We start from the raw sequence: 26483 nt of genomic DNA, 5'->3' as shown, positions 1-26483 counted from the left end.
CACACTCAGCGCGCCGCGCGGTCTTCGGGACGGAACGGAGCGGGAGTAGCTAAACATTATGCTTCTCATTAACCGGCCCCTCGGGTAATGCCAACGCTCAACTCACGGCTCTAGCTCAACTCATGCCACGAGATAAAAAAACATAACAACATACCTGACTGCTGCCGAAAAGCTGCTACAAGTACAGCTAAGCTACATAATGTTACGGTAGATATCATTTATATAGGACTAGATGGATTATAGACTCGGTAGCGGTAGCAGCACATCTGCAAAAAGCTAGATGCGGGCGTTAGTAAACGGCCGCCATCTTAAAGCAGTAAACTTCCCTGCAATGCTGTTGTAGCGAACCTTCCAAGCAAACCCAATTAACTTTTTATCTAAAATACTCCTAAATCGGTAAAATATTGACTTGAATCTATCTTTAAAATAGTTTTAAAACTTTCACATGTCAAAAGTAGACAAAAGGGAAATTATGGAATAACGGGAGCAATTTTAACAACTTTAACGGTTGATTCACAACATTAAATTAATTGAATGTAGTTTAAAGCTGCTGATACAGAATGGGGACTGGAGTTTTTTTATTTAATGTTATTTTTGTATATTTGTTTACTGCTATATGTTAACTTGATACTGAAATAGTAGTTTGGTTTAGCCTGAGAGTATTTTTGAACAATTTTGGAACTAATGTACAAAATTTTATTTAAAAAAAAAAAAAAAAAAAGAAAAAGGAGGGGGGTGCATCAATAATCGTTTTATAATCGAATCGGAGCCTCTGAATCGTAATCGTAATCGAATCGTTAGGTGCCCAAAGATTCCCAGCTCTAGCGTCACACTCCCTTGCCTCCTCCCCACTCCTGCTCTGCTCTCTCGTCTCCGTGAGTCCGTCTTTTTCAGACTTTTCTCGCGTCAGTCAACCAACATTGTAACGCATAGGAACGTACGCCTTTCCCGCCTTGGCATTGCCAAGATGAGAAAAGTAATTAATTAGATTGCTCACTACTAAAGAAGATAACGCTGTTATATTCTAACGCCATTATTAACAACACTGGTTGTTAGTAATTTTCTTAGTTAAAAAATCAAGCATAAATACTTGGATTGCTGGGCTATTATAAAATTGTCTACTTTACTTTGTTCTTGTTGTTCTTCTTGGGGAGGACGCGAACTATAATTGGCACTCCTCCATTATTTGTGGACAACTTGGTAAGTAATGGGTGAGAGGAATATTTTAGGACTATATGTATCGATCCTTGGAGCCAGAGTTTTTTTTTAAAGATACACGATAATATCGGCTACCGATAATTATCGGCCGATAATGGCAATTATGACGTCACACAGATAATAAAAAAATCAACCGATAATGCAATCCGATAATTATATACTTGATTTAGCCTCCAAATGTGTGCAACCAAGCAGTTTTCTCCACTTCTTCACTGCCGCCTGCTCAACCCCTCCCCTCTCTGAAGCCCCTGTGGGAGGAGGGGTTTAGGAGTACGGCGTCATAGAGGAGGCGGTGTTACACATCAGTGTTGAGGCGCTCTCACTAGCGTGCGTTGCTTTTCCAGTGTGGCTCTCGCCATCTACAAAAACAGTTCCTCAAGGCCTAAAGAAAGCGTCCTCATTGAACACCACTAGTACTAACCCAGCAGCCATTTAAAACTGCATCACAATGATTTTTGGAACGAATATGAGGCTGCTGCTAGCACGAATGCTAAAGCTATTGTTAACAAATAAACTATAAAGGAAGCTACGGGGCTTGTGACAATACAGAGACGCTGCGGTCCTCCCGGAGTCGGGGTGTTTGGGAATGCAGCCCAAAGCGAGTGGTAAACTCCCATCTATGGCTAAACACCTCACGAGATCGATAGTTGACAAGTAGCTCTCTTGCGACGGAGCCCGCTGGTCCGGCAGGCCGCCGCCGCCTCGCCCTAGGCGGGTAGAGCATCAGAGCAGAGCCATGCACCGAATGCGCCGCAGCGAGCCGGCCGTGGCGGGCGGATATCCGGTACGAACTTAGCTGCCGCCGCCACTCCAGTTCGAGACAGAGGCCTGGCGCGGGTGCTAATTTGGCAGCCGGACGGACTGAAGGGCACAGGCGGGAGGAAATTCCCGAAATGACCCGATAGCCAAACCCCTGGATGAAAAAATAATGCAGTTTATACGACCACGATTCTTCGTGAAAGACATGCCGATCACATCAGTTTTACCACGGACATTTACACAGGTGATGTCAACAAACCGTGTTTATCATGACGGCACAGTGGTTAATTGATAATTGTAACATGCACCAAACGACACAAAGAAGTCATCCAGTCAGTAATGCATTCAGTACGCTTTAAATTTATGACGTCTTAATCAGATCATTCTTCTTAAATCTAGTCAAATAATTTTCCCCATCCTGTTTGAGTGTTGAAGACTAGTTGAATGCGCCAGATTATTCCACTTACTTGAACTAAATATTGCAATTTGGTTTTATTATGCCCAAACATCTAAAAAAATAAGGTCATTTTTCACCTAAATCAAGAAAAAATTGCTTTCAAATAATGTTTTGAACCATACATATTCTTGAATAAAGAACATTTCTGACAAGGTTTTTTTTTTTTTTTTTTTTTTTTTTTTAAGGATTATGTATAATAATTTATTGCTTAAAATAAGGCTGTTAACCTTATTTTCAGCTGGCCATTTTTCTTCAAGAAATCTGAGTGAAATATACTTGAAGTGCTGGCAGTTAATTTAACTTATTTCCAATAGATTTACACTGAAAACAAGGGACTTTAACTAGTCTTAAGGAGCTGTGTTTTTGCTGTGTAGTAATGTTATACTTTAGGAATGGCATACTTTTAAAGCCATTTTTGTGCAACTTATGTATTTACTCTGTAAGTAATTGTTGCCAAAAGTTTACCATTACACAATGTCAGACAATCTGTCTTTATTTAGATGTTGGAATTTACTACTACTACTACTTGTTCACATTTGATGTTGAAAAAAAAGAGCAATATTATTTTTGCACAGCAATATTTTCCCTTGTGTATACTTTAAAATTTTACATAAATCTTTAATAAAATTATCGGCTTGACATTATCGGTTATCGGTTGGAACGAGGAGGAAATTATCGGAATCGGCTGAAAAATGCATTATCGTGCATCACTAGTTTTTTTTTTTTTTTTAAAGTCTCAGAGCTGATTAATTAATTGCGATATTAAAATTGCTAATCCTTCGTTATTAGTGGACGCATAACGGTGAAATTTGGTCTGTATATTCTTGTAATGTACAGATGCAGCGATCCTCGTAGGCAGATTTGGGTGCTTTTTTTCCCTCCTCTCTGGGCTGAGCGATTAGAATAATTCACTATGAATATATTGTTGCCTGTAGGTTCTGAGTTAGCCAGTAGAGGGAGCTGGCCGGTTGTAGCTCATTTTGAAATTGTCTTTAATAGGGGATGCCTTTAAAATCATAATTGATGAGGCCATGACATTTTTTCCTCAGAACAAGTCAGAGCTGTACGCCACACGTCTCTTGCTACCACCTTCTCCTGGCACCACCGCCTTCCTCTACAACAGGGAGCTCGTCTTCGCCTGTTCCACAGGAAGCAGCAGGGTGAACTTTCCTGACGAGAAAATCCTTTTCAACTCGCCTGGTGAGCTCCTAGACGAGACTACAAGCTCTGCATGAGGTTTCTTGAGGTGATTGGATTACATGTATCTACCGTAGGTGATGGCGTGCGCGGTGGTGGCTGCTGCGCCAACCTGCCCGTCTTCTTCTCTCTGAACAGCGGCTTGGTAGCCGTGGTGGCCCGGGAGCGCGCCTCGATCCTGCCCGAGACCGTGGAGGACTCGCTGTGCTCGTCTCTGGCGGCAAGACCGGAGGTGAGAGGTCAAAGACAGAAGCTGGTTTTGCCTGCGCACTTCATAATATGTTAAAGCATAAACATTGTCAAATGGTGAATTCCTAACTAATGGTGGTACCACTTTGTATACTTTTTGTAAGTAATGGCGTTCCTATTAAAGGTATCCGTGATGGAGCAGCCCAGCCGAGCTGAGCCGGTACCTCAAGAGGACAAACCTAGGCTCCTGAAGGCAGCGTTTCTGCAGTTCTCCCGGTATTCAGCACCTTTTCATTTAATGCAGTATTCTGTTAGGTTAGTAAATTGTGCTTCTAACAAAAATGGATCACTTCCTGTTTAGTTTGGAGTATTCCCATAGAGACTTCTTTCTGTGATTGGAACCAATAAGTATGCGCTGAGAAAAGTTGACTTTGAATATTACCAGTACCATGTAAATTATGTGACTATCAATGTTTTCCAAAGCAAAACCAGATGTTTGATATTATTTCATTTTGATTCTGTCAGGATTCGAGAGCAAGAAAGTGAGGAACTAGGGAGGATGGAACCAAACGCAGGAAAACTGGAAGGCCAGGCAGGGTAGTGGATAACTCGAAATATTTTTATGTCAAAATCCCAAAAAACAAAGTGCAAACAAAAGACTAAGTATCAAAATACACACACTACGAACAAAGCTTGAGCTGGGAATCTGGAACACAAGTGACATCGAAAATGACGCAACAAGGAATGACGGTGCACGGGGAACTCAAATGCACAGACAATGGCTACGTTTATGTGGACACTTTTATTCGGATTAAAAGCCTGATCAGAATAAAATGCTTCATCACACACCATTCGAAATATTCTAACCTGATCCAGCCCATTGCGATCAAGATTCTGTTCTGAATGAGAGGGGGGGTTTATGTCTATTGATAATCCAATCGTCAAGTATGAAAACACTTTATTCCAAAATTTCGGAACAAATCGTCTTTACCGCACATGTCAGCGACGTCAGTATATGAATTTCTGTTATTCTGGGAAGCTAGTATAAGCAAAGCGAGCGGAAGACAGGGTAGACCCAACTCGCCTGTATTCGAGACGAACAATGTGCCGGAAATATTAAAAGATCTTAAAATTGTCAAAAGACTTGATGGTGAAAAAATTGGGAAAATACACGAAATAACGCTAACGTTCAATGTAGAGTTGTCCGATAACGACTTTTTAACCGAAATTCTGATATTGTCCAGCTCCAAAAATCTGATAACGATATACTATGCGATTGTGGACTTTATAGCTTGATGTATTGTGATGCCCCATTGGATGCTTTACTAATGATACTCTAAACGTAAGTATTTCAAGATTTTCGAAATAAACATTCTGTGAAAAATGAGAACAACTTCAACTGAATTTTTGGAAAATTGCCTACATTGTACCACTATATTTATTTTTGAAATCAAAATAGTGCAAACATCAGATTTTTTTTGGTGCAAGTGCAACGTACCAGTAAGGCACTTATTCTGTCCTCAATGTTTGTGTGGGTAAACAAATTGACAGATCACGAACAAATCAGGGTCTAAAGAGAAGTCAGACGCTAGAGTAAATTAGAATTTGCTTTACTGTGGTCATCTTTCTCTTGACAAGAGTACTGATACTTATTTTGTAAAACTGAAAACAACAAAACATTGTGCCAATAATGTGTAACAAAGCCACAAATAAAGCAAAGTGTCAATTTGAATAGCAACCGGTAGTACAGCCTAAAGCAATAAAATTGTAACCACATTTTACCATAAATGCAAACAAACGAAATACACACTTCTCCAATATACTACACAAAAACAATGCTCATGAATATAAAATGAAGGAAAATATACAGTAATAAATAACTTAAAAGCAATGCTTGTATAAGGCACAAACAACTTGGTGAGATGGCAAGAACTGCTATGGTACATTGGCTGCAGACGTTAGCTAATCCATTTAGCTCTCTCTATTTGCAATGAGTTCGCATTGACAAATGATGACTTCAGCAGAAAGTGCTTGAACGTTTCAAAACTAATTACAGCCAACGCCTATAGACCCTACCCACCTACGTCACAAAACCACGTGCTCGCTGTATGGTTCCGCCCACTTGTCCGTCATTTTGACTCTGTATTAGCGTTGTTTTCAATTGATGGCGGAATTTAAAATGCATTTCATGGAAGACCCGGTGCTTTCTGATGCCGCAAACTCACTGGATCTGTTGCATAAAAGGCGTTATGAGGAAAAGCTTCGTTCTATACAGTCGCCAGATCCATATTTGATGCCCAAATCGATGTTTTTCGACCCACTGTCTTCGCCCTGTCTGCCTGACATCTGCTAGCTACCCTGAACTGTACAACTATCTTGTCCACACAAAATCAGCCTATTCTCACGAAAGTTTGAAAAACTTTAAGAGCTTGGAGGCTTATAAATACTTCATTGCTGGTTGGGTGAAACAGGTCCTCGTCCACGAAAATTCGGCAGGAATCTATCTTGTGCTTGGAAAGGTGAGTTACGAAATTTTCAATTCAAAATCTTTTGTTCTTGCTAACATCCACAGTCAAGTCTAATGTATTTCATGTCATTTGTCAATGGAGTTAAGGCTTTTAATGTTTATATGGTTTAGCGATAGCACTCTCACTACATACATACGTGTATGTTGTCGGCGATTAGCCTAGCAATGATCTTAATTGTGGTTATTTGTCAGCCCCGTAGACGAGGCCAGTTTCTTTCACTTGGTACCAGCTAAATATTATTCAAAAAATAACGATGGTGGAAGAAAGGGAAGTCACAAACATCTTGAATTTGAAACTATGTCGTACTACGTCGTATGTTGTCGGCGATTAGCCTAGCAATGATCTTAATTGTGGTTGTCAGGCCAAAACCCTCTAAATATATATTAAATGCATCTTACCGGATATAAAATGACTACTACATAGTCTGTGGTGATTTTTTGGTGTCCAGTTTTCACGTCGAATTGCAGCCGTCCATTTCACTCTCCTCTTTGGATCCCTCGGAATACGGTAAAACTTCAAGTCTCTCCTTCCATCTTCTCTGTTAGTGCAACCAACAGCCACATACGCCTTCCCCATTTTGATTATTAATGTTAAGGAGCAGAAAAACACGCCGTAAATAGGAGAAATGTACGTAGCCGTAACAGGTTAACACTATGTTTTGACGGACAAGTGAGCGGTACCATTCAGGAGAGGGGAGTTGTGACGTCACGCGGGTAGGGTCTATAGGGGGTGTCGAAGCACCAGAAAAACGGGGCCAATAAGTGGGCATGACAGCACTGCCAATTGCACAATGGCCCAAAACCAATCATGAAAAATCGAATTCACTATTATCCGATATCATTTTAAAATTCTTTTATCGGCTATCTGATAATATCGGACAATTAAATTTTTTAGCTTTCCAAGCATCTTCATTAAAGAACACACCAAAAATTGTCTTCATCAGACCTAAATGGTCCACTTCCCATTCAATTTTTTAACATGATTCTTTTAGACTTTTTTTTTTTTTTTTGGTATCTTCTTTATTGTACCGCGTAATTTACTGGTCTTCAGCAAAACTAGTGTCGGAAGCTTTTTTTTCCCCTAACCCTTCACCGAATAAGTTCAAGGCGTTATGTTGCAGGACATTCTAATTTCCAGTATCATCTTTTACTTCCACCTCAGTAACGATCTCCTGGGTGCTCAGGCACTTATCGACGAGCTCTTCTCGACTGGTGACGATGAGGTGGAGGGCGGCGAACTGGACGCCATGGTGACCCAGATCGACCTGGACCTGCTGGATGACTACCCAGCTTCAGACCCCCGTTGGGCTGAGTCTGTGCCTGATGGTGAGGACCAGGAGGATAGACCATTACATATTAGAGACACATGAAGGCTGAGCGCTTTTAAGATTAAATCGTAATTTTTTTTAGATGGATCTCGTTGATCAGCCATTATGTGCGGTATTTAATTGATCAAACTGGAGATGCATATTAAATATAGCAGATTTTGAACAGTCTCTCAAAAGGAGTCCAATCTTGATGGATTTCAAGCAGTTTATTACATTTCAGTTGATAAAAAATATTACTAAAGACACAAATATATACATATATTCATACCACACACAAAATACATTGTTTTTCTAACGTCCTCTAGCTTAATGCTAATATTCAATGAAAGACGGCATTAATATTAGTGCTACAATGATTAATCGATTAACTCGAGTAATTCGATTAGATATAAGCTTCAAATCAAATTTTGCTTCTTCGAGGATTCGTTTAATTTGAGTGGCGTTGTAATGGTTTGTTTGGAAAGGGTTTGCATTTAGCTTAATTCATTTGGGTGGATACACTCCCCTCTAGTGGCAACAGTGAATATGTCATATTCAATATGACATACTACTAACTCATCTTTTTTTTTTGTCTTCTAGAGATCGCTGGGTTCCCACTGACGTCCCTCATCATTCTCCATCAATTGGAGGACAAGATGAAGGCCCACAGCTGCTTCATGGACTTCCTTCTGCAGGTACCTCTCGTTCTCCATGGTCCTGTGGACCCCTTTCACACTTGCAATTTGGGTACTGTTGGGAGCAGTGTTCAGTTTTGCGTACAGGTGTCTAAACATAGACTTCATAATATATTGACATGACACATTCCCCATTCACTGCGTCATGCCTTCTGGACGGGGGCCGTCCCACACTCCGCTTCCTTTATTAGCAGTCGGTCACATGCAGCGATCTAATGTCGGATTTAGGTTGGAAAAAGTACGAAAGCTGTAGTGCATACAAACAGGAAGGATTGTCTCAGGAGTGATTTGTTCGAGGATTCAAGGTAATTATTATATCATTCGTACCATGCATACATTTTGAAACGTTGTAAAAACAAATTATGGGACAAATTAACCGCTACGGCATTGGCGTCATAATTTGCAATATTTACGTAAAATAACTGCTAATTACCCGTTTTTTGGCTTTTAACCAAGAATCGAGACTGTTTTACATCCATACCTATAAAGAATTCAATGTTTTAAGCCTTTATTCACAATAATTTTCAACAGAAAAAGCTGTTTGTCTGTGATATGGTGGCCACTAATTTGCTAAGTGACTAGCATCATAGTTTGCAATATTTACATAAAATAAATGCTACCTGCACGTTTTTTTTTTGTTGTTGTTTTTTTTTTGCTTTTAACCAAGATTCGAGACTGTTTTACGTCCATATCTAAAAAGAATTCAGGGATTTAAATGTTTATTTACAAGAACTTTCAACGGAAACCCGGTCAGCTTTGACGAAGACAGCCCCCCTATGAATCGGCCCCGTGTCCCGGCAATACATCATGAAGTCTCTGGTCTAAAATTTAAAACTTGCCAATTTTGTTATACCTGACTTGGATTGTAACGAGAGCCGATACTTCGGTAGCAAGTCTATACCAAGATTCTGAAAATGTGACTGTCCTGCCTTTTCTGCAATACCCAAAGTATCGTTGGGGCCAAAATTCACCCCAATACAAACGGGCTGTTGTCGGCCGCAATCCACGCCAGCTTTTAGCTCCCACTTCACTTAATCGCTTCCGTAAATGTGGCTTCACGTGCCCCGAGCCGGTCTTAAAGGAGACGGGCATATTTACAGACATTACAATAGGCTATCGTTCATAGTCACTGTATATGCACACTTTTGCACAGTATGTTAGTTATTTAAAGCCTATGTGCACTGTATTCTATTTTATTTATACTTGAAGGTTACATGCCACTAGCTCAGCACAGTATATATATATTTTTTTATATACTAGTACTTGACGGCAACATGCAGGGTATTTTAGGTTATTGTTTTATACTTGAAGGCTACACGCACTGATGCATGTTATTTTATTTTATTGTTTTATACTTAAAAGCTACATTCTGCAAATGGTTTGCAAAAACAGTTTTTTTTTTTTGTACTTGTACATGACCGTTCATTTTATTGTCTAGTACTCGAAGGCGGCCCTACAGTACATGCACAATATTTTATTTTGTTTATTCTATTGTTTGATACTTTAAAACTACATACCGATTGTTCGGTATAAGCACATAGTATTGTGGTTTACTTCTAGTAAAGGAGTATACGTTTAAGTACATGGGATTTATTTTTTATTTTTACCTTGATATCCGAATGCTCTCGAGAATCGTAGAATTTCAATGGTATCGGCATTGACTACTAATTTTCTGGTATCGTGACATCCCTAGTTGATTGCTCAATGGCTTTCCCCTTCAGGTGGGCCTCCTGGAGCGTCTGGGACACGTCTGGGTACGCTCGTCACCCATGGCCACGCGGCTACTGCTGTGCGAGCACGCCGAGAAGCTGCAGGCGGCCGTGGTCCTGAAAAACCACCACAGCAAACACGGCGAGCTGGTCAATCGGGCCATCGGCATCGCACTGCACAAGAGCAACGCCACCGTGCCACCAGGTCTTACTGGGGCTGATATTTTCTTCCGGGAGGTGAGGCAGGATGGGCTTGCTATAACATCCTTTGTCTAATAAAGACCTTAGTTGATTGTTTCCAATGATGGAATCAGTAAAGTGATTAGTTTACAAGTGGCAAAAACAGATGGGTCGTGACTCGTGATACATGGAGCGTGACTGTATGCGTTTGTGTGTTTGTGTGTCAGGTTTCACAGATCTCCACCATCTTTGATTGTCTCCTGGAAGAGGAAGAGAGGAGCTTGAAGGAGAACCCTGTGGACTCAGTGCAGTGGGCTGAGGTGGTTCTGACTGTCAACACAATCATCAAGGTGAGCATCAACACAGTTAGCCCTCTTCTACAGCCTAAAATTACTTAAGTTAAAGTACAAGTATCTAAGAAAAGAATTACTTAAGTAAAAGTACAAAAGTACTTGCTTTAAAATTCACTAGTAAAAGATAAAAGTATTTTCTCCCGATGCAAAAATGTGATATACTGTATATATTTTAAATATACAGTATAACTGTGCAGAATGGGGAAGAAAAGTAACAAAATTGACTGCACTCTAAACAGAAGCTTAGCAAGCAAGTTTTTATCTTACTGGCGGATTGCAAGCAACTATCAGGTGCATACCCCCACCTACTGTACAACAGTGTGCAGCACCCATTTGAAGGCGCGCTGCGCCCTCTTTTGTTTTTTATTGGTCAATATCTTGTTCACCTGCCTAATCTTGCTTGTACTTGTGTTGCTCCCTCTAGTGCTCAAAAACTGTATAGTTGCATGGGGCTTATTGATTGCGCTGTAAACATGAAAACGAAACTATCAATTCACAATGAGAGAAAAACAAAAGTAACGTTTAATGATGGTGACAGGTTGAAAAGTAGTTGAGTAAAAAGTACAGCTACGAGCTGTAAAATGTAGTGAAGTAAAAGTAAAAAGCACCACTTCATATTTGTACTCAAGTAAATTCTAGATTCACAAAAATGTACTTATGTACAGTAACAAAGTACTTTTACTTTGTTACATTACATCACTGCTAAAAATGGCGCAGTTAAGGTGCTTTAATGCCTCCGCATGTAGACAAGGAGGACTAGCTGCACAATTTGCTATAAATCACTGCTTACACCAAAACGATGTGTTTTTATTCCTTTGAATTGAACACTTATCGGCTAAAGGCAAATAACACGTTTATCAAGCACATCACAGCAGAAAGAAATTTATTTAAGTAATTGAAAAGACATGTAATTTCATTTTTCTGAAGTGTATTAGTGGAGAAAAACACAAAAGCCAGTATTTCCAGGAAATGGCCACTCAATGTTTATTATTAATGCTAATATAGCCAAACAAATTTGAGTACACATCATACTCCATTGTTATTTTTCATCACAATTTACCATCCATTTGCCACCATAACCGAGACACGTAACTATTTTAGGGCTGCAGCTATCGAATATTTTAGTAATCGAGTAATCGACTGAAAATCCTATCGAGTAATCGGATAAAACATATTTTTTAGGCAGAGCAATTATAAATATACATGAGAAAAAAAAGACATTTCATTTAATATTGAACAATTTTCAGTCAATCAATGTCTTTATTTTCGATGTACATTGTTGAAAACAGCCAACAATTGCCTCTCAGATGTGACTAGAATAAAAAAAAAAACACCAATTCACTGCTTTCACTCCAAAAAACTTTTAGATCTTATAAACAATATATATATTTCTTACCTAAAAATGCCATTACGCTTGATAACACACATCACTTAATAGTTAGCTGTTTTCCCCACGTGTTTCAATTGAATTTGTATTTGTGTCAAGCCATTTTTAAGTTCTAAGTTAGTTTAAACTGTAAGTCCTGATAGGATTTTGAGTTTTTACAGAGTTCAAAACAAATGTATTTGTAACATATCAGGTTGTAATATGGCGGGGATATTTGCATGCGTTCCTGAATGCACCGCGTGACGTGCGGGGGTGAGGGCGGTGCGACGTTCGCAAAAAACAAAATAATTGCAACCTAACGAAGTGGGTGACTCTTTGTCAACGTTACAGACCTGCTGTATTGGAGCACATTAGGGGCCAGTGCTACTTGGTATTTTTTATCCAGCAATGACTACTGAGCTAAAATTGACAGTTAGCTTTATCATATTTTCATTTTACACCCTCATCACTCTACAGCGCTATGTTTCACAGATTAAATAAAGCCTGTATGTGAGACACGTTAGCCAAGGGTTACGTACGTGAGTGAGTGACTAATATTATTTATTAGCGCTGAGAAGTGTACTGCTTTAAGATGGCGGCTGTTTACTATGGAGGACCAGGAGTGCAAAAATTCAATAAATAAATACACAATTAAATAAATAGATAAAAGTGTCATTAAAATGCTTTTATTTCAATATTTATTTCAATTTTTTTTATTTATTTCAAGTTATATTTATTTCAATTTTTATTTATTTCAATTTATATTTATTTATTTCGATTTTTATTTATTTATTTCAATTTACATGTATTTATTTCAAAATTTATTTAGATTTTTTTTATTTCAATTTTTATTTATTTCAGTTTTTATTTCTTTCAGTTTTTCTTTATTCATTTATTTCAACTTTTATTTATTTCACTTTTTATTTATTTCATTCTTGCACTCTTGTTCCTCTGGAGGTGCAACCATGAAATAATTTTATCTGTCACGTTTGCTCATCAAAGTTTCTAACGTCTGATTGGTTGCTCAGCAAAGCAAGTCTTAACTAGTCGATCTCAGATAATAGATTGACGCCTGAGGCATTGGCTAATTTTTATGTACACCCGATACATAAGGTGGCAGTGTAGATCCGTATAATCTGAAAAATAATTGCTCCCTCAAAATCACAAAGACGACTAAGATTAGTAGTGTGGACAGTGTAGCGGTAGTAGGCTTTGACGCATTTCGCATGTTGTCCAAGCAAAACATACATATGTCCAAAATGTGCCCAGAGCTGCTCAGAGAAGCAGCAAATTTAATCGAGGACACTCTGAGGAGAACTCCACCAGCAGCCCATGGTGGAGTTCAGTCTGTGGCTTCTACATCGCGCGGGCCAGCGCCTTTAAACAGGCTGATGTCTGCATACGGGAAACTCTAGTATAACTCAGAAGTGGAATGATCCTTGGATATTTACCAGATTTTATTTATTTATTTTTTATCAAGTTTTGAAATAAGACTAAATGACAGAAATAACTAGCAGTTTTCTAAGTAGTTTTACTCTGAACTCCGACATCATTTTTACATGATAATGATTTAGTTTGGGTCTAGGGGTGCTCCAGTGTCTCTCTAAAGTGGACCCGTTTTCGAATAGGTCACCGTTTTTTCCCCCATATATTTAATAAAGGGACTCGCGCTCTGAAGCCACGTCATTGCATTCTGAAGCCAGCGCATTGCATTACCGTAATGCACATAATGCAAACAATAATCTAAATGAGGGGCGGCTGGTTTGATTTCGTTTTTACGAGTGGAGGCTGGCTTGACCGCAGTTCTAAACTATCGAAAACTCTTCGATCAACGTCTTGATCTGACAGAGCCGAGATGATGCCAATAACGTTAATTAATTGCTCTGTTTTGTAGGACACGCACTCAGGGTCCAAATGTCCTGCTTCAATTTGTTCTGAGAAATCTACCTTGTCCCAACAGAGCTCATGCAAAATCTCAGATAATGCCGCCATGTTGGGAAGAAATAGGACGAAGCAATCGCTTATTACTCGATCAACTCAAACCCCGCCTAGTTCACGCCCGCCCACCGAGTTTGATGAGCCAATGACAGATAAAATTATTTCATGCGGCCACACGGGGAACAAGAGTGCAAGAATGAAATAAATAAAAAGTGAAATAAATAAATGTTGAAATAAAAAAATAAATGATGAAATAAATAAATAAAAATTGAAATAAATAAATAAAAATTGAAATAAATGAATAAAAATTGAAATAAATAAATAAAAATTGAAATACATTTTGAAATAAATAAATATAAAATGAAATAAGTTAAAATTGAAATAAATAAATAAAAGTTGAAATAAAAGAATAAAAATTGAAATAAATAAAAATCGAATTGAATAAAAAAATATATATATATTAAAATAAATAAATATAAATTGAAATAAATAAATAAAAATTGAAATAAATAAATATAAATCGAAATAAATAAATAAAAATTGAAATAAATAAATAAATTGAAATAAATAAATAAAAATTGAAATAAATAAATATAAATTGAAATAAATATAAATTGAAATAAATATTGAAATAAATAAATAAATTATGGAAATAAAAGCATTTTAATGACACTTTTAATTATTTATTTATTTGTGTATTTATTTATTGAATTTTTGCACTCCTGGTCCTCCATAGTTTACTAACACCGCTGGCTCTGTCAATTCACATCTATTTCAACATACATGTGATATCTATGAGACGCATCAGATGCTACCTGCTACAACCGCATCATGCGAGCTAGTTTTTAGCAACGACGGCGTAGTTTGTAGTAGGCCTGAACGATATTGGAAAAAACTATTGTTGCGATTTTTTTGAGGTGTGCAATATATTGCGATATTATATTGCGATAGTAAAAAAAAAATTATATATATATATATAATTTTTTTTTTTTTTTTTAAAGAAATTTTCACTAGATGACTTGAATAGCTGTTTGGAAATACTTTGCATGACACACCGTGACCACAGTGTATTCATATAATACCGTTTCATTTGTGAATGATTAAGATTGCTGTATTATTATGAAGGGATCCAGGAAGCAATGTCTGCACAAAATAGATAATTTATTGAACACAATATTTGACACTTCAACAGCAGCAAATACATTAAATGACAAATAAAAGAGCAGGTGCATTCGTCCCCTAAGTTTTTGACAAAATATAACAATAAATAAAAACTTCTGTAAAATAACAACAAAGTTGTAAACATAGTTGAACAAAAATATTAAATATGACAAATAAGAGTTGTTCACAAACTATAACAATAAATAAAAACCTCAGTAAAACAATAAAGTTGTCAACATATTTGAACTTAAATATTAAATCTGTCAAATAAAAGTGCAAGTGCATTAGTCCCCTGAGTTGTTTACACAAAATATAACAATATAAAACTGCAAAACTGCAACAAAGTTGTAAAAATATTTTAAAAATATTAAGTATCAAAACTTTATGTGCAGCTGTACTATAGTTATTTGAAAAATACGATTTACAATTAATTTAAATATAAAAGAAACAGAAACTCAATTGAACTTGTAAATAATTGAACTGAATAACAGCAAATAACTGATGAATAACAGAACCATTTTAACTCCCAAATTTCCTGCCTTCCTGTTAGCTGTCACATGAATAAAAAGAAGAAAAGACATTCCTGCAGCTGTGTTATGTATTTGTCTGCATATCGTCCACCTTCCTTGCTCAGCAATTCTCAACTGGGTCTCATAGGTTTTTGGCCAAGACTACTAGTTTATCCACCATTGCAGGCTTGAGACAACAACGTTGGCACGTAACAATGTTCCCACCTGTACTAAAAAGCCTCTGATGGGAAGCTCGTAGCAGGAATGCATAGATACCTGCGTTTTAAATGGTCCCACATGTTCGACGGATTACTTCTTGTTGAGGCAACCATGGCGAGGCACTGTCAACAGGGCTGTTTTTTGTTCCTTATATTCTTGTCGATAGCCAAAATACTTCCAAAACTCCTTTTGGAGACAGTCTTCCCTATTCAACGTGTTGCTTGCTTTCACTTTGAAAACGGCCCCTCCTCCCTCCGCTCTGCTGTTCGGCCCCTCCTCCCTCCACTCCGCTGTAGCAGGGGAGGGGGAGGAGCCGATGACTGCGAGTTGGAGGGAATGAGATGAGAGGCTGTGCGATCTCCTTCGCGCTCCTTCCTCAAAACAAACGTTTGTGGATTTAAAAAAATGAAATGAAAAAACTATCGCACGTCCTTGCGATGGGACAATTGCGCATGCGCACATCGCGATGGCGATGTTTAAACGATATATCGTTCAGGCCTAGTTTGTAGCGGCTGTCGGCTGCAGAAAGGTTTTTTTAATTGCTTCTTCCTCTACGTACGTGACATCAGCGCGTTGTCCCTCATTAAAAGCAGTCAACCTCAACGGCAAAACGTGATGCTTAGAGCTGGCAAAATTTAACGATTCCGCAAGGTGAATAAAATTACTCGGACCAGTTTTTAAACTCGTTGCTCGAGTATTCGTTTCAGCTCTAATTACTATTTGTATACAACTCTTTCAAAGGCCACTTTCCCATGTAAAGTAAATTAGAGCTACATCGATCTTGTTCGATATATCTATTTGTCATGCAAAATTGAATTGAAAGCAATTGAAACAAAACATGGAACAACATTGTCATCTTTTAAAATTGCTGTTAAGTTAAAAAGAATCATTTCATTCAAACGTCTGAAATTTTTCAGGGGAAATTTTTTTTAATTTTTTGGTTTAGATTAAATGTAAATGATTGTGTTAAATTTGTTCACAATGTATTAATGCAAGGCCCTTGAATAAAATCATGACCGAGTTTGTAATAATGGAAACTATCCTAATGTTGTTCAAAGAATCAATATCGTGTCTTTGTGAAATTGTTGATTTACACCCCTATTGTAAATGTGATTGCACTAAAGTTACTGAACCGGATGAATGTTTGTTATAGTTTTTTCTTTATCTCAGTGTGCGCGCTTTGCCTTTTTATTTTATTTTTATTTATTTATTTATTTATTTATTTTATTTGCAGGACATGCTTCATGCAGCCGGTCATTACAGAGAGAGCAAAGCGTCCATTTATAGAGCGTCTGAACACGCCGCCGCAGACGTAGAATACATCCCGTGGACAGGTGAGCAGGGCCGGTTGGGTTGATTTCCTCCTGAATAATATGAAGAAGTGTATAATTTTTTCTGTTTTTGCTTCCCAATGAATGAATGAATTGAATATGGATAGAACAAATGATGTGTAGGTTAACATGTCCACTGTTCCTTCCTTTCTTCCCTTAGCTCTGAGTGGCGCGGGTGGCATCCGAACAGTTATCTCCCGACAACACGAGCTCATCCTGCGCTCCATGTACCCCCACGCCGACTCGGAGCTGCGCAGTGTGCTGTGTGAGCAGCTGGTGGCGCTGTTAGACTTCTACTTGGGCAGCTATGTGTCTCAGCTTAACTCTCTGAAACAGCAGGAGCAAGAGCGCTACAACACCCTGGAAATGGAGTACAGTCAACGGCGATCAGAGCTACTGGCGCCACTATGTGAGTGGACTAACACACATGCTGTAAATGAGGAGTTGAACCGATTTGGCGATCGTGGGGTGTGTCAAACTCTTATTTGTTGCAGGCCACGTTGTAGTTACAGTATACTGGTCCTTCTCAAAATATTAGCATATTGTGATAAAGTTCATTAGACTTTCATATATTTTAGATTCATTACACACAACTGAAGTAGCTCAAGCCTTTTAGTGGTTTAATATTGATGATTTTGGCAAAAAAGTCAAGAAAAACCAAAAATCCCTATCTAAAAAAAATTGCATGTCATGAAAAGCTGCTCCAAAGAAGCTACTAACCTTATCATCTGAATTAACGAATTAACTCAAGACCCCTGCGAAAGATTCCTGAGGCTTTTAAAAACTTTCAGCCTGGTTCATTACTCAAAACCGTAATCATGGGCAAGACTGACGACCTCACTGCTGTCCAAAATGCCATCATTGACACCCTCAAGCAAAAGGCTAAGACACAGAAAGAAATTTCTGCGCGAATAGGCTGGTTCCAGAGTGCTGCATCAAGGCACCTCAGTGGGAAGTCTGTGGGAAGGAAAAAGTGTGGCAGGAAACGCTGCACAACCGGAAGAGGTGACCGCACCCTGAGAAAGATTGTGAAGAAGGGGCGATTCCAGACCTTGGGCGACCTGCAGAAACAGTGGACTGAGTCTTGAGTAGAAACATCCAGAGCCACCGTGCACAAGCGTGTGCTAGAAATGGGCTACAGGTGCCTCATTCCCCAGGTCAAGCCACTTTTGAAACAGCAGCAGAAGCGCCTGACCTGGGCTACAGAGAAGCAGCACTGGACTGTTGCTCAGTGGTCCAAAGTACTTTTTTCAGATGCAGGCATTTTTGCATGTCATTCGGAAATCAAGGTGCCAGAGTTTGGAGGAAGACTGGGGAGAGGGAAATGCCAAAATGCCTGAAGTCTAGTGTCAAGTACCCACAGACAGTGATGGTCTGGGGTGCCATGTCAGCTGCTGGTGTTGGTGTACTGTGTTTTATCAAGGGCAGGGTCAATGCAGGTAGCTATCAGGAGATTTTGGAGCACTTCATGCTTCCATCTGCTGAAAAGCTTTATGGAGATGAAGATTTCATTTTTCAGCACGGCCTGGCACCTGCTCACAGTGCCAAAACCACTGGTAAATTGTTTACTGACCATGGCATTACTGTGCTCAATTGGCCTGCCAACTCTCCTGACCTGAACCCCATAGAGAATCTGTGGGCTATTGTGAAGAGGAGGTTGAGAGACACCAGACCCAACACTGTGGGTGAGTTTAAGGCCGCTATCGAAGCATCCTGGGTCTCCATAACACCTCAGCAGTGCCACAGGCTGATTGGCTCCATGCCACGCCACATTGAAGCATTCATTTCTGCAAAAGGATTCCCGAGCAAGTATTGAGTGCATAGCTGATATGATTAATTGAAGGTTGACTTTTTTTGTATTAAAAACACTTTTTTTCTATTGGTCGGATGAAATATGCAAATTTTTTGAGATAGGGATTTTTGGTTTTTCTTGACTTTTTTTGCCAAAATCATCAATATTAAAACAATAAAAGGCTTGAACTACTTCAGTTGTGTGTAATGATTCTAAAATATATGAGTCTAATGCTTATCAGTGCATTACAGAAAATAATTAACTTTATTTGCCTGGCGCAGCCAGACCTTTCTCTCTTTATTTTTCAAACACTGTGAGAATAGTCTGGGACCCAGCCCATTAACGGCCTCTCGAGCAAGCACAAAATGAACCGTCCAATCAGATTCGTTTATTTGCGTGACATGTTCTTAAAGAGCAGCGTCACTCTTCCTCGTCGGAAGTCGTCTCCACAACAACACAGATGGCAAACAGGAGAGCCGAGAATATGTAAAATCAGTTTTAAATTACCAAAAACACATCAACACAAGTCATTGACAACAATCTGAATAAACTCCACTCTACTCTTATGTTTACTTCCGCGCGCAAGTCCCTCGTCGCTTTAAAAACGTCATGTTCGCCTGTTGCTGATTGGGCTACTCCGCTGTCTGTTTGCTGTGGCTTGCTCCGCCCTGGAAATTTTATCCGCTGAATGGTGGCCAGACTCAATAGCTGGAACAGTGGTGGTCTGGTGTACCAGGCTAAAACTTTATCACAATATGCTATTGTTTTTTAGAAGGACTAATAGTTTCATTCAAAGGGCCTTTATGTCTGTTAACCAGGACTGCTACATTTAGTCTATTAATCAGTTAGGTTTATGTTATTAGATGACCCTTTTATTGCGATTTGTTTCGCTGCAGGTCATAGACACCACAGAATGATATATCACTAACGTAAAAGTCCTATTTTTGCCAAATTGTGATTCATGCATAATGTTACAGCCCTACCACTGCTGCATCGTCCTGCTTTATTGCTTTTCTCCTAAGCTGATCAGAAATGTTCAAAAACCTCTCTGCCTTAGTCATAAAATGTCAATGTGTTGGCAAAAAAAAAAAATCCAAAATTATTAAAATATGAGTTAGGCAATTATGCTATTAGGTTAACGATATACAAATAAATAGTATACACAAACAACAACAGCGATATAATCTATGGCTGTGCACCGCATTAGATGCCCCAAATACACAGACACTTCGTAAAATGTAGCGGTACAGTAAGGCTTACTGTACTTCTGCTCATCATATGTACAGAAGCTGAGAATAAAATTAATAGAATTTAAGAATAAATAGTAAAAATAAAGAAGGGAAAGTAATTTGGTAATAAACTAGTAAAGGAATCGATAACTAATTTTATAGCTGGTTAGTTGTTTGGACACTTTGTTGGCCTAAAAAATGTCAACCCTCTTTTATAAGCCTATTAATAGCGAATATTATCTTTTTTAGTATTGTATTTTTTTGTTTTGTTTAAATATATGTATGGTATTTCATTTGAACCTGTTTAAAGAATGAAAGTTATTTTTTATATTATTGTCATGTATTTATTTAAATAAAAGCAGGGGGACTGCAGTAAATATATTTTTTAATATACTGGACTGTCTCAGGAAATTAGAATACACAATATTCTAATTTTTTGAGACAGTCCTGTGTATATATACAGGACTGTCTCAGGAAATTAGAATACACAATATTCTAATTTCCTGAGACAGTCAATATTCTAATTTCCTGAGACAGTCAGGAAATTAGAATATTGTGTATTCTAATTTCCTGAGACAGTCCTGTATATATACACAGGACTGTCTCAAAAAATTAGAATATTGTGTATTCTAATTTCCTGAGACAGTCCAGTATGTGTTTTTAAAAATTGATTAAAATATATATATATTTGAATTTGGCTCATTGTGTGCCAATGACAGCGATAGACGTTCTATCCATTTGAACTGTGGGCGTTCAAATGAATTGGATGTCTGCTGGTGATAAATTAATTAAAATTTAAAGCAGAAACATGAAAAGAGCCACAATTGGACATCCATCATCGTCAATGGCAGTTAAAGAGAAAAAAAAGAAAATGTAAATATTCTCTGGTTTGTGTAGTCCTTGAGCTTTCATTGAGGACTACGAAAATTAATTTTAATTTCATTTTAGCGAGGAACATATTCGACGCACACGATTTACTTTCGCGGACCACACTAAACGATATTACTCCGGACCCTGAGTTTGCCACTCATAATTTCAATGCATACGCTGTTGATACTTGTCAGGCCTATATACAGAACCCGTAGTGACAGATGGTATGACTTGTTTCCTTCATCAGTGGAGTTAGGTCAGTACCAATGGGTGGCGGCACTGGCTGAAAAGTACTGCGACTTTGACATCCTGGTCCAAATGTGCGAGCTGACTGACAACCAGAGCCGCCTGCAGCACTACATGAGCAAGTTCGAAGAGCAGGTAGACTCCGCTCGCTATCCTTGTTAACATGTTTAATTCCCTAGTTGTGTAGGGAATCTGTCCCTATTCATTGACTGACCAACATAAAGTAGCACCTAGTGTAAAGTGGAGCTATAATGACCATTTTTGAGGACTTTTTAGTCAATGATCACAATACTCCACTATGCTGCCTACACAGTATTCAGGTTGTGGGGAATGAGTCGATAACTCAACAAAGCTATCAGTTTTTAAAAGTGACATTGATATGAAGGGCTTGTTCAGACTGGCAGACAAATTCTGATTTTAAATCAATCCAGATTGAAACGGGATGGCTCTTTTTGTATTCCGAACAGTCACAAAGCACATACTGTAATTTTCGTACTAAAAACTGCTACTTATTTTCCCTCATTTTGAATCTTATCCAGTCCTGCTTGTTTGTTGATTTGTTTGGGTCAACAGGTAACACTTTATCTGATAGCGGCGTCATAAGACTGTCATAAAACCGTCATAATTATGACATGACACAGTCATGGGCATTAATGAAAGCTTATGACGGATGTCATTAAGTGTCATCCGACAGATTTTGTCACTAACTCCAGTTATGTCCAGCTCAGGTCTTTTACATCCATTCAAAAGTGAGATAACTTGCCGGATGACGCTAAATGACGTCTGTCGTAAGCATTGGTTAATGCTCATGACAGTGTCATGTCATAATTATGTCTTAAGAGTCTTATGATGTCACTGTCAATTTGTTACCGGTTATTACCTTTTGATGTAAATATACTGTACCCTTAATACAGTGAGGACTGCTGCAGCTCATAGTCCGGTGCGGCTTATCAATGAACAAATACCGTTTTTGTAAAATTTGGTGGGTGGCGGCTTATTTTCAGGTGCGCCTTATAGTCCAGAAATTACGCTAAATCGGATTTTTGCGAAAGGAATTGAAACCACATACAAGAGGTAGTTTCATGTCAGATATGGACAGGATACTTCTCAGTCTGAACAGCTCAAATGAGATTTGATTGTTTATGACGTCACTCCATGCTGGATGACGCCTTTCTTGCCAAAGAAACCTGTCAGGTGTGTCAATAATTTGGCCCCAGTCTTAACAGGCCCAGCTCTGATATGGACACTTGCTAAAAATAGTGTAAACAGTCAGCCCTAAAAATCAGATTTGAGAAGGAATCCGTTTGGAATCGGATATGCTTGCTTTCTGAACGCAGCCCAAGACCAATGTTGCACCAATACCATTTTTTGGCTCCCGATACTGTTCACGGCCGACTGTGTCCTATCAGCCGATGCTGTACTGATACCACCTTTTATTTGTTTATTTCTTTATTTTAAACATACACAATTTGTTTTTCCTTTTAGTACTAAATTACTGCATACTCACTTGAATGTTAAATAACTGCGATCATGGCTTGGTCACACTGTTTAACAACCTTTGTGCGTACCTGGCATGAAGTCTAAAACTTTAGAATACTCTCACAGCCAAAATGTTTTTTAAATGTTTGTTCAAATTGGTACGAAACCTGATGCTCTTCACAGTCAGTGCCAATATACCACGTTTGTACATTAATTTAGCTTACGTGTCATGTCATGTTATGCCACTTATGGTAGCACAAGTTCGCTAGCCTGCTTTTTCCAATTTTCTCTTTCTAACAAACCAACATCTTTATAAACGCTCATGTCCATGTCAGTGTTCATAAAACTTTAAAAACTGGCCGGTAGTACCCTTTAACGTGTACCGGTACATGTATCCACTATGTAACGTATAGGTCCATACTAGGGCTGTAGGTATCAATTATTTTAGTAGTCGATTAATTGATGAACTAGTTTGTTCGAATAATCAAGTAATCTGATAAGGAACATAAAATTTTTTTTTTTCAATTAAAATACCTGAGCTTAGCTTCAAATGGTATAAAAAAAGAAATAAATGAGGATCTAAATACAACAAAAGAACAGTTGGCTAACTTACATTGCTAAAGTCCGCTAGCTTAAATGCTATAAAATGTTAAGTTTTTTTTTTAATTTTTATTATTATAAAATGCGCTTAACAAATGGTTCGAACACATATTCCCACAAAAAACAGCCAAATATACCTATAAACCAAATACCGAATGCATTAAAAAAAACAGTAGCTCAAACCAAAACTTGGCTTATGTTGGTCTTAACGGGGAGCAGCTGCATTCAGCCATGTGAAATTAGTTATGTCATAATTACTGTTGCCACTAGAGGGCAGCGTATCCGCCCAAATCAATAAAACTAAATGCAAATACTTTCAAAACAAACCATTACTACGCCACTTTAAACAAATACTCAACGCAGCAAAATTTAATTGGAATATTTTTTTCTAATTAAATTACTTGAGTTAATGGATTAATCGTTGCAGCACTAGTCCATACATCGAAGCCCATACCAATGTCAACATTTCAATGGCGTATCCAGGCCCCTTCTGATACTAGTATTGGTATCGGTGAAACAATAATTAAGACTTCTGTAGCCACCAATGACTGTGAATAAAATTTGTGCTAAGTGCATTTTACAAAATTAATGAGCACCGTTGTTCACCCATTTTACTGGCTTGGAGCACTATAAAAGGAATAAATCTATACTCACTTCACATTCCAACAGCAATACAAAATTGCCAACTTACTATCAGCGTTGTTAATAACGGCGTTAGAGTATAACGGCGTTATTTTTTTCGGTAGTGAGTAATCTTTAATTAATTACTTTTCCCATCTTTGCAATACCGTTACGGTTACTGAGGATGTGAAGGGACGCGCTACTACAATATGGTTGAATGAAGTGCGAGTTGTCTGATTTTGTCCCACATCAGCTGCCTGCTTAGAGAGAGCAGAGCTGGCGGGGGAAGTGGGAAAGGGGGGTGGTGATGGTGTTGCAAACGCGATGATGATTGGCTAAGTGGGCGGATCATGCCCTGCTTCACCGCACTCTCTAGCAAACACAAGAAGACAGTTATAATTTCAACAGGCCAGGGAATTTTAAAAGTAGTGTTCTCAAACTTGAATTATATTTAATATTGTCAGTTTATGGAATATTTAAGAATAGTTTTCTGCTTATCGTGCTGTCGGACTAACATAGTTTCAGAGATTTGTACTGGTTAATTTGTGTTTTCTTAACATTTCTTTACTTGATCCAAATAAATACCAAATGTTCTAAAATGCTGTATATAGGTAGTATTTTAATTCTTCAGTCAGTTAACATGAACATCTTTGATGTTAAAGATGTTATATAATGTATCTTGTGATAACGTGTAGAAGATGAAAAGTATTGTCATTTATTTTGCTGAATAACTATAATTACTGTTACAATGAGGTAACTGAGGCTACGTCTACACTAGGACGGATAATGGCCTTAAACGTGTAATTAGTTGGACTATACCACATGTCGGTTACACTCGTATGCCTCTTATCCGGATTAGTTGTTCGACGGATAATGTAGACGAGTAATGTTACCCGCCGCCTACGCGCCGCCTAATATGTACTGCTGTCTCCGTACAGCATTCGAATACTCAGGAAGGGACATAATGCCATCGCTGTTTTTAGTGCGGCATGACAGCATCATAAACAATGGAGGCGGACGATCATGACATGGCATTCCTGCTCCTATTTTTTCCCCACACATTTTTCTTGAACCTTCAAACTAGGTCTCAATAATATGCTTCAATTCAGTGCCCATTTGGGGTCCTCCCATATCAGATGAGGTGGAGATGAGCGTTTTTAACAGAGCTCGTCTCCCGAGTTGGCTCCGATCAGCCAGCTGCTGGGCTGTCCCCAGTCAAAGAGGCGCGCGATCAGTTTTAAACCCAGACATTTCTGCCTGTCAAAACTGTTGCCACTTCCAGGATCGCCACTTTTATGCACAAGCAGTCCTCGTTGCTGCTTCCAGGAAATATACTCAGCGCCACACCATATGCTTCTATTTGTTATTTTCCAAGTGGTGAGAGCGCAACTGAGCATCGATTGTAACATCCCAAGTAATGATGTCAGGCTTCTGTTGTTTCATAAAGATTTCAATCGCAATACGGCGCCTGCTCGTAAAAGCAGAGCGTGCTCTCCCTTCCACTCTCTGTCCTGTGTGATGCATTTACAGTGCTGCTCAAAAGTTTGTGAACCCCCTCAACATTTTGGAATTTTCTATTATTTCAACCTGATTTCCTAATCAATCAATTCAGTAGTTTTTTTTTTGTTTTTTTAACAGTTGTGTTGTCGAGACTAAATTAAAAAGAGTTTTCATCAACTGATGTAGGTGCAAAATTGAACTGTTTGGTCACAACCAAAACCGCCATGTCTGGCGAAAAGTCAACACTGCATACCACCAAAAGAACCTTCTCCCAACAGTGAAGCATGGAGGTGGGAATGTCAAGATCTGGGCTTGCTTTTCATCCTCAGGACCTGGACAACTCCACATAGTCCAGGGAATCATGAATTCTGAGGAATATTGTCAAATCCTAGAACATAACCTGACGCCATCTGTTTTGAAGTTAAAGCTTGGCAGAAGGTGGATCATGCAACATGATAATGATCCAAAGCGTTCCAGCAATACAACCAAGGAATGCCTGAAAAAGAAGAAGATTCGTGTTCTGGACTGGCCCAGTCAAAGTCCTGACCTAAATCCCATTGAAATGCTGTGGCGGGACCTGAAGCGAGCAGTTCATGCCAGACGCCCATCAAACCTCTCTCAACTGACTGCGTTCTGCAAGGAAGAATGGGCAAAAATCCCCCAAAGTAGATGTGAGAGGCAGATTAGTCACTACAGAAACCGTTTGGTTGAGGTAATCTCTGCAAAAGGAGGCGCAATATCCTATTAACTGAAGGGGTTCACATACTTTTGCACACATGATATCTGAGTTTTTCTTAAATCAACCACTTTTGTTAAATAAAGAATGACAATATAACTATTTCTTTTGTTTCAGTCCATTATTTGGAATGTCAGTATTGTGGATTTGGGTATAACTTAACATTTAATAAGGTTATTTTAGTTTTTTTTACAAAAAATCTGACCATCGCTGTGGGGTTCACAAACTTTCGAGCAGCACTGTAATTGCGATCACGGAAAAAACGGTGATCACAAAATAATAACAGTCTAGATTA

The 26483-nt window shown here is 38.5% G+C and overlaps 1 protein-coding gene across 4 annotated transcripts in view; it reads left to right on the top strand.

Annotated features, from left to right (window-relative positions):
• nup133 (nucleoporin 133) overlaps nucleotides 1-26483 on the top strand; it is a 44377-nt gene that overhangs the window by 8714 nt on the left and 9180 nt on the right. For 2 of the 4 annotated variants that reach the window (XM_057844553.1, XM_057844552.1), the window contains exons 9-19: nucleotides 3484-3634; nucleotides 3709-3863; nucleotides 4005-4096; nucleotides 4346-4417; nucleotides 7510-7673; nucleotides 8255-8349; nucleotides 10071-10295; nucleotides 10466-10588; nucleotides 17019-17118; nucleotides 17276-17524; nucleotides 21254-21387. In XM_057844553.1, coding sequence (XP_057700536.1) covers nucleotides 3484-3634; nucleotides 3709-3863; nucleotides 4005-4096; nucleotides 4346-4417; nucleotides 7510-7673; nucleotides 8255-8349; nucleotides 10071-10295; nucleotides 10466-10588; nucleotides 17019-17118; nucleotides 17276-17524; nucleotides 21254-21387 — 1560 coding nt within the window. The remainder of the gene's footprint in view (nucleotides 1-3483; nucleotides 3635-3708; nucleotides 3864-4004; nucleotides 4097-4345; nucleotides 4418-7509; nucleotides 7674-8254; nucleotides 8350-10070; nucleotides 10296-10465; nucleotides 10589-17018; nucleotides 17119-17275; nucleotides 17525-21253; nucleotides 21388-26483) is intronic. The other 2 variants (XM_057844555.1, XM_057844554.1) reach the window with 1 other exon arrangement.

The sequence above is a fragment of the Corythoichthys intestinalis genome, chromosome 8, assembly GCF_030265065.1.
Source record: "Corythoichthys intestinalis isolate RoL2023-P3 chromosome 8, ASM3026506v1, whole genome shotgun sequence".
Taxonomy (NCBI): Eukaryota; Metazoa; Chordata; class Actinopteri; order Syngnathiformes; family Syngnathidae; genus Corythoichthys; species Corythoichthys intestinalis.
Note: the sequence above shows the minus strand (reverse complement) of the source record. Positions and strands in the feature narration are given on the sequence as shown.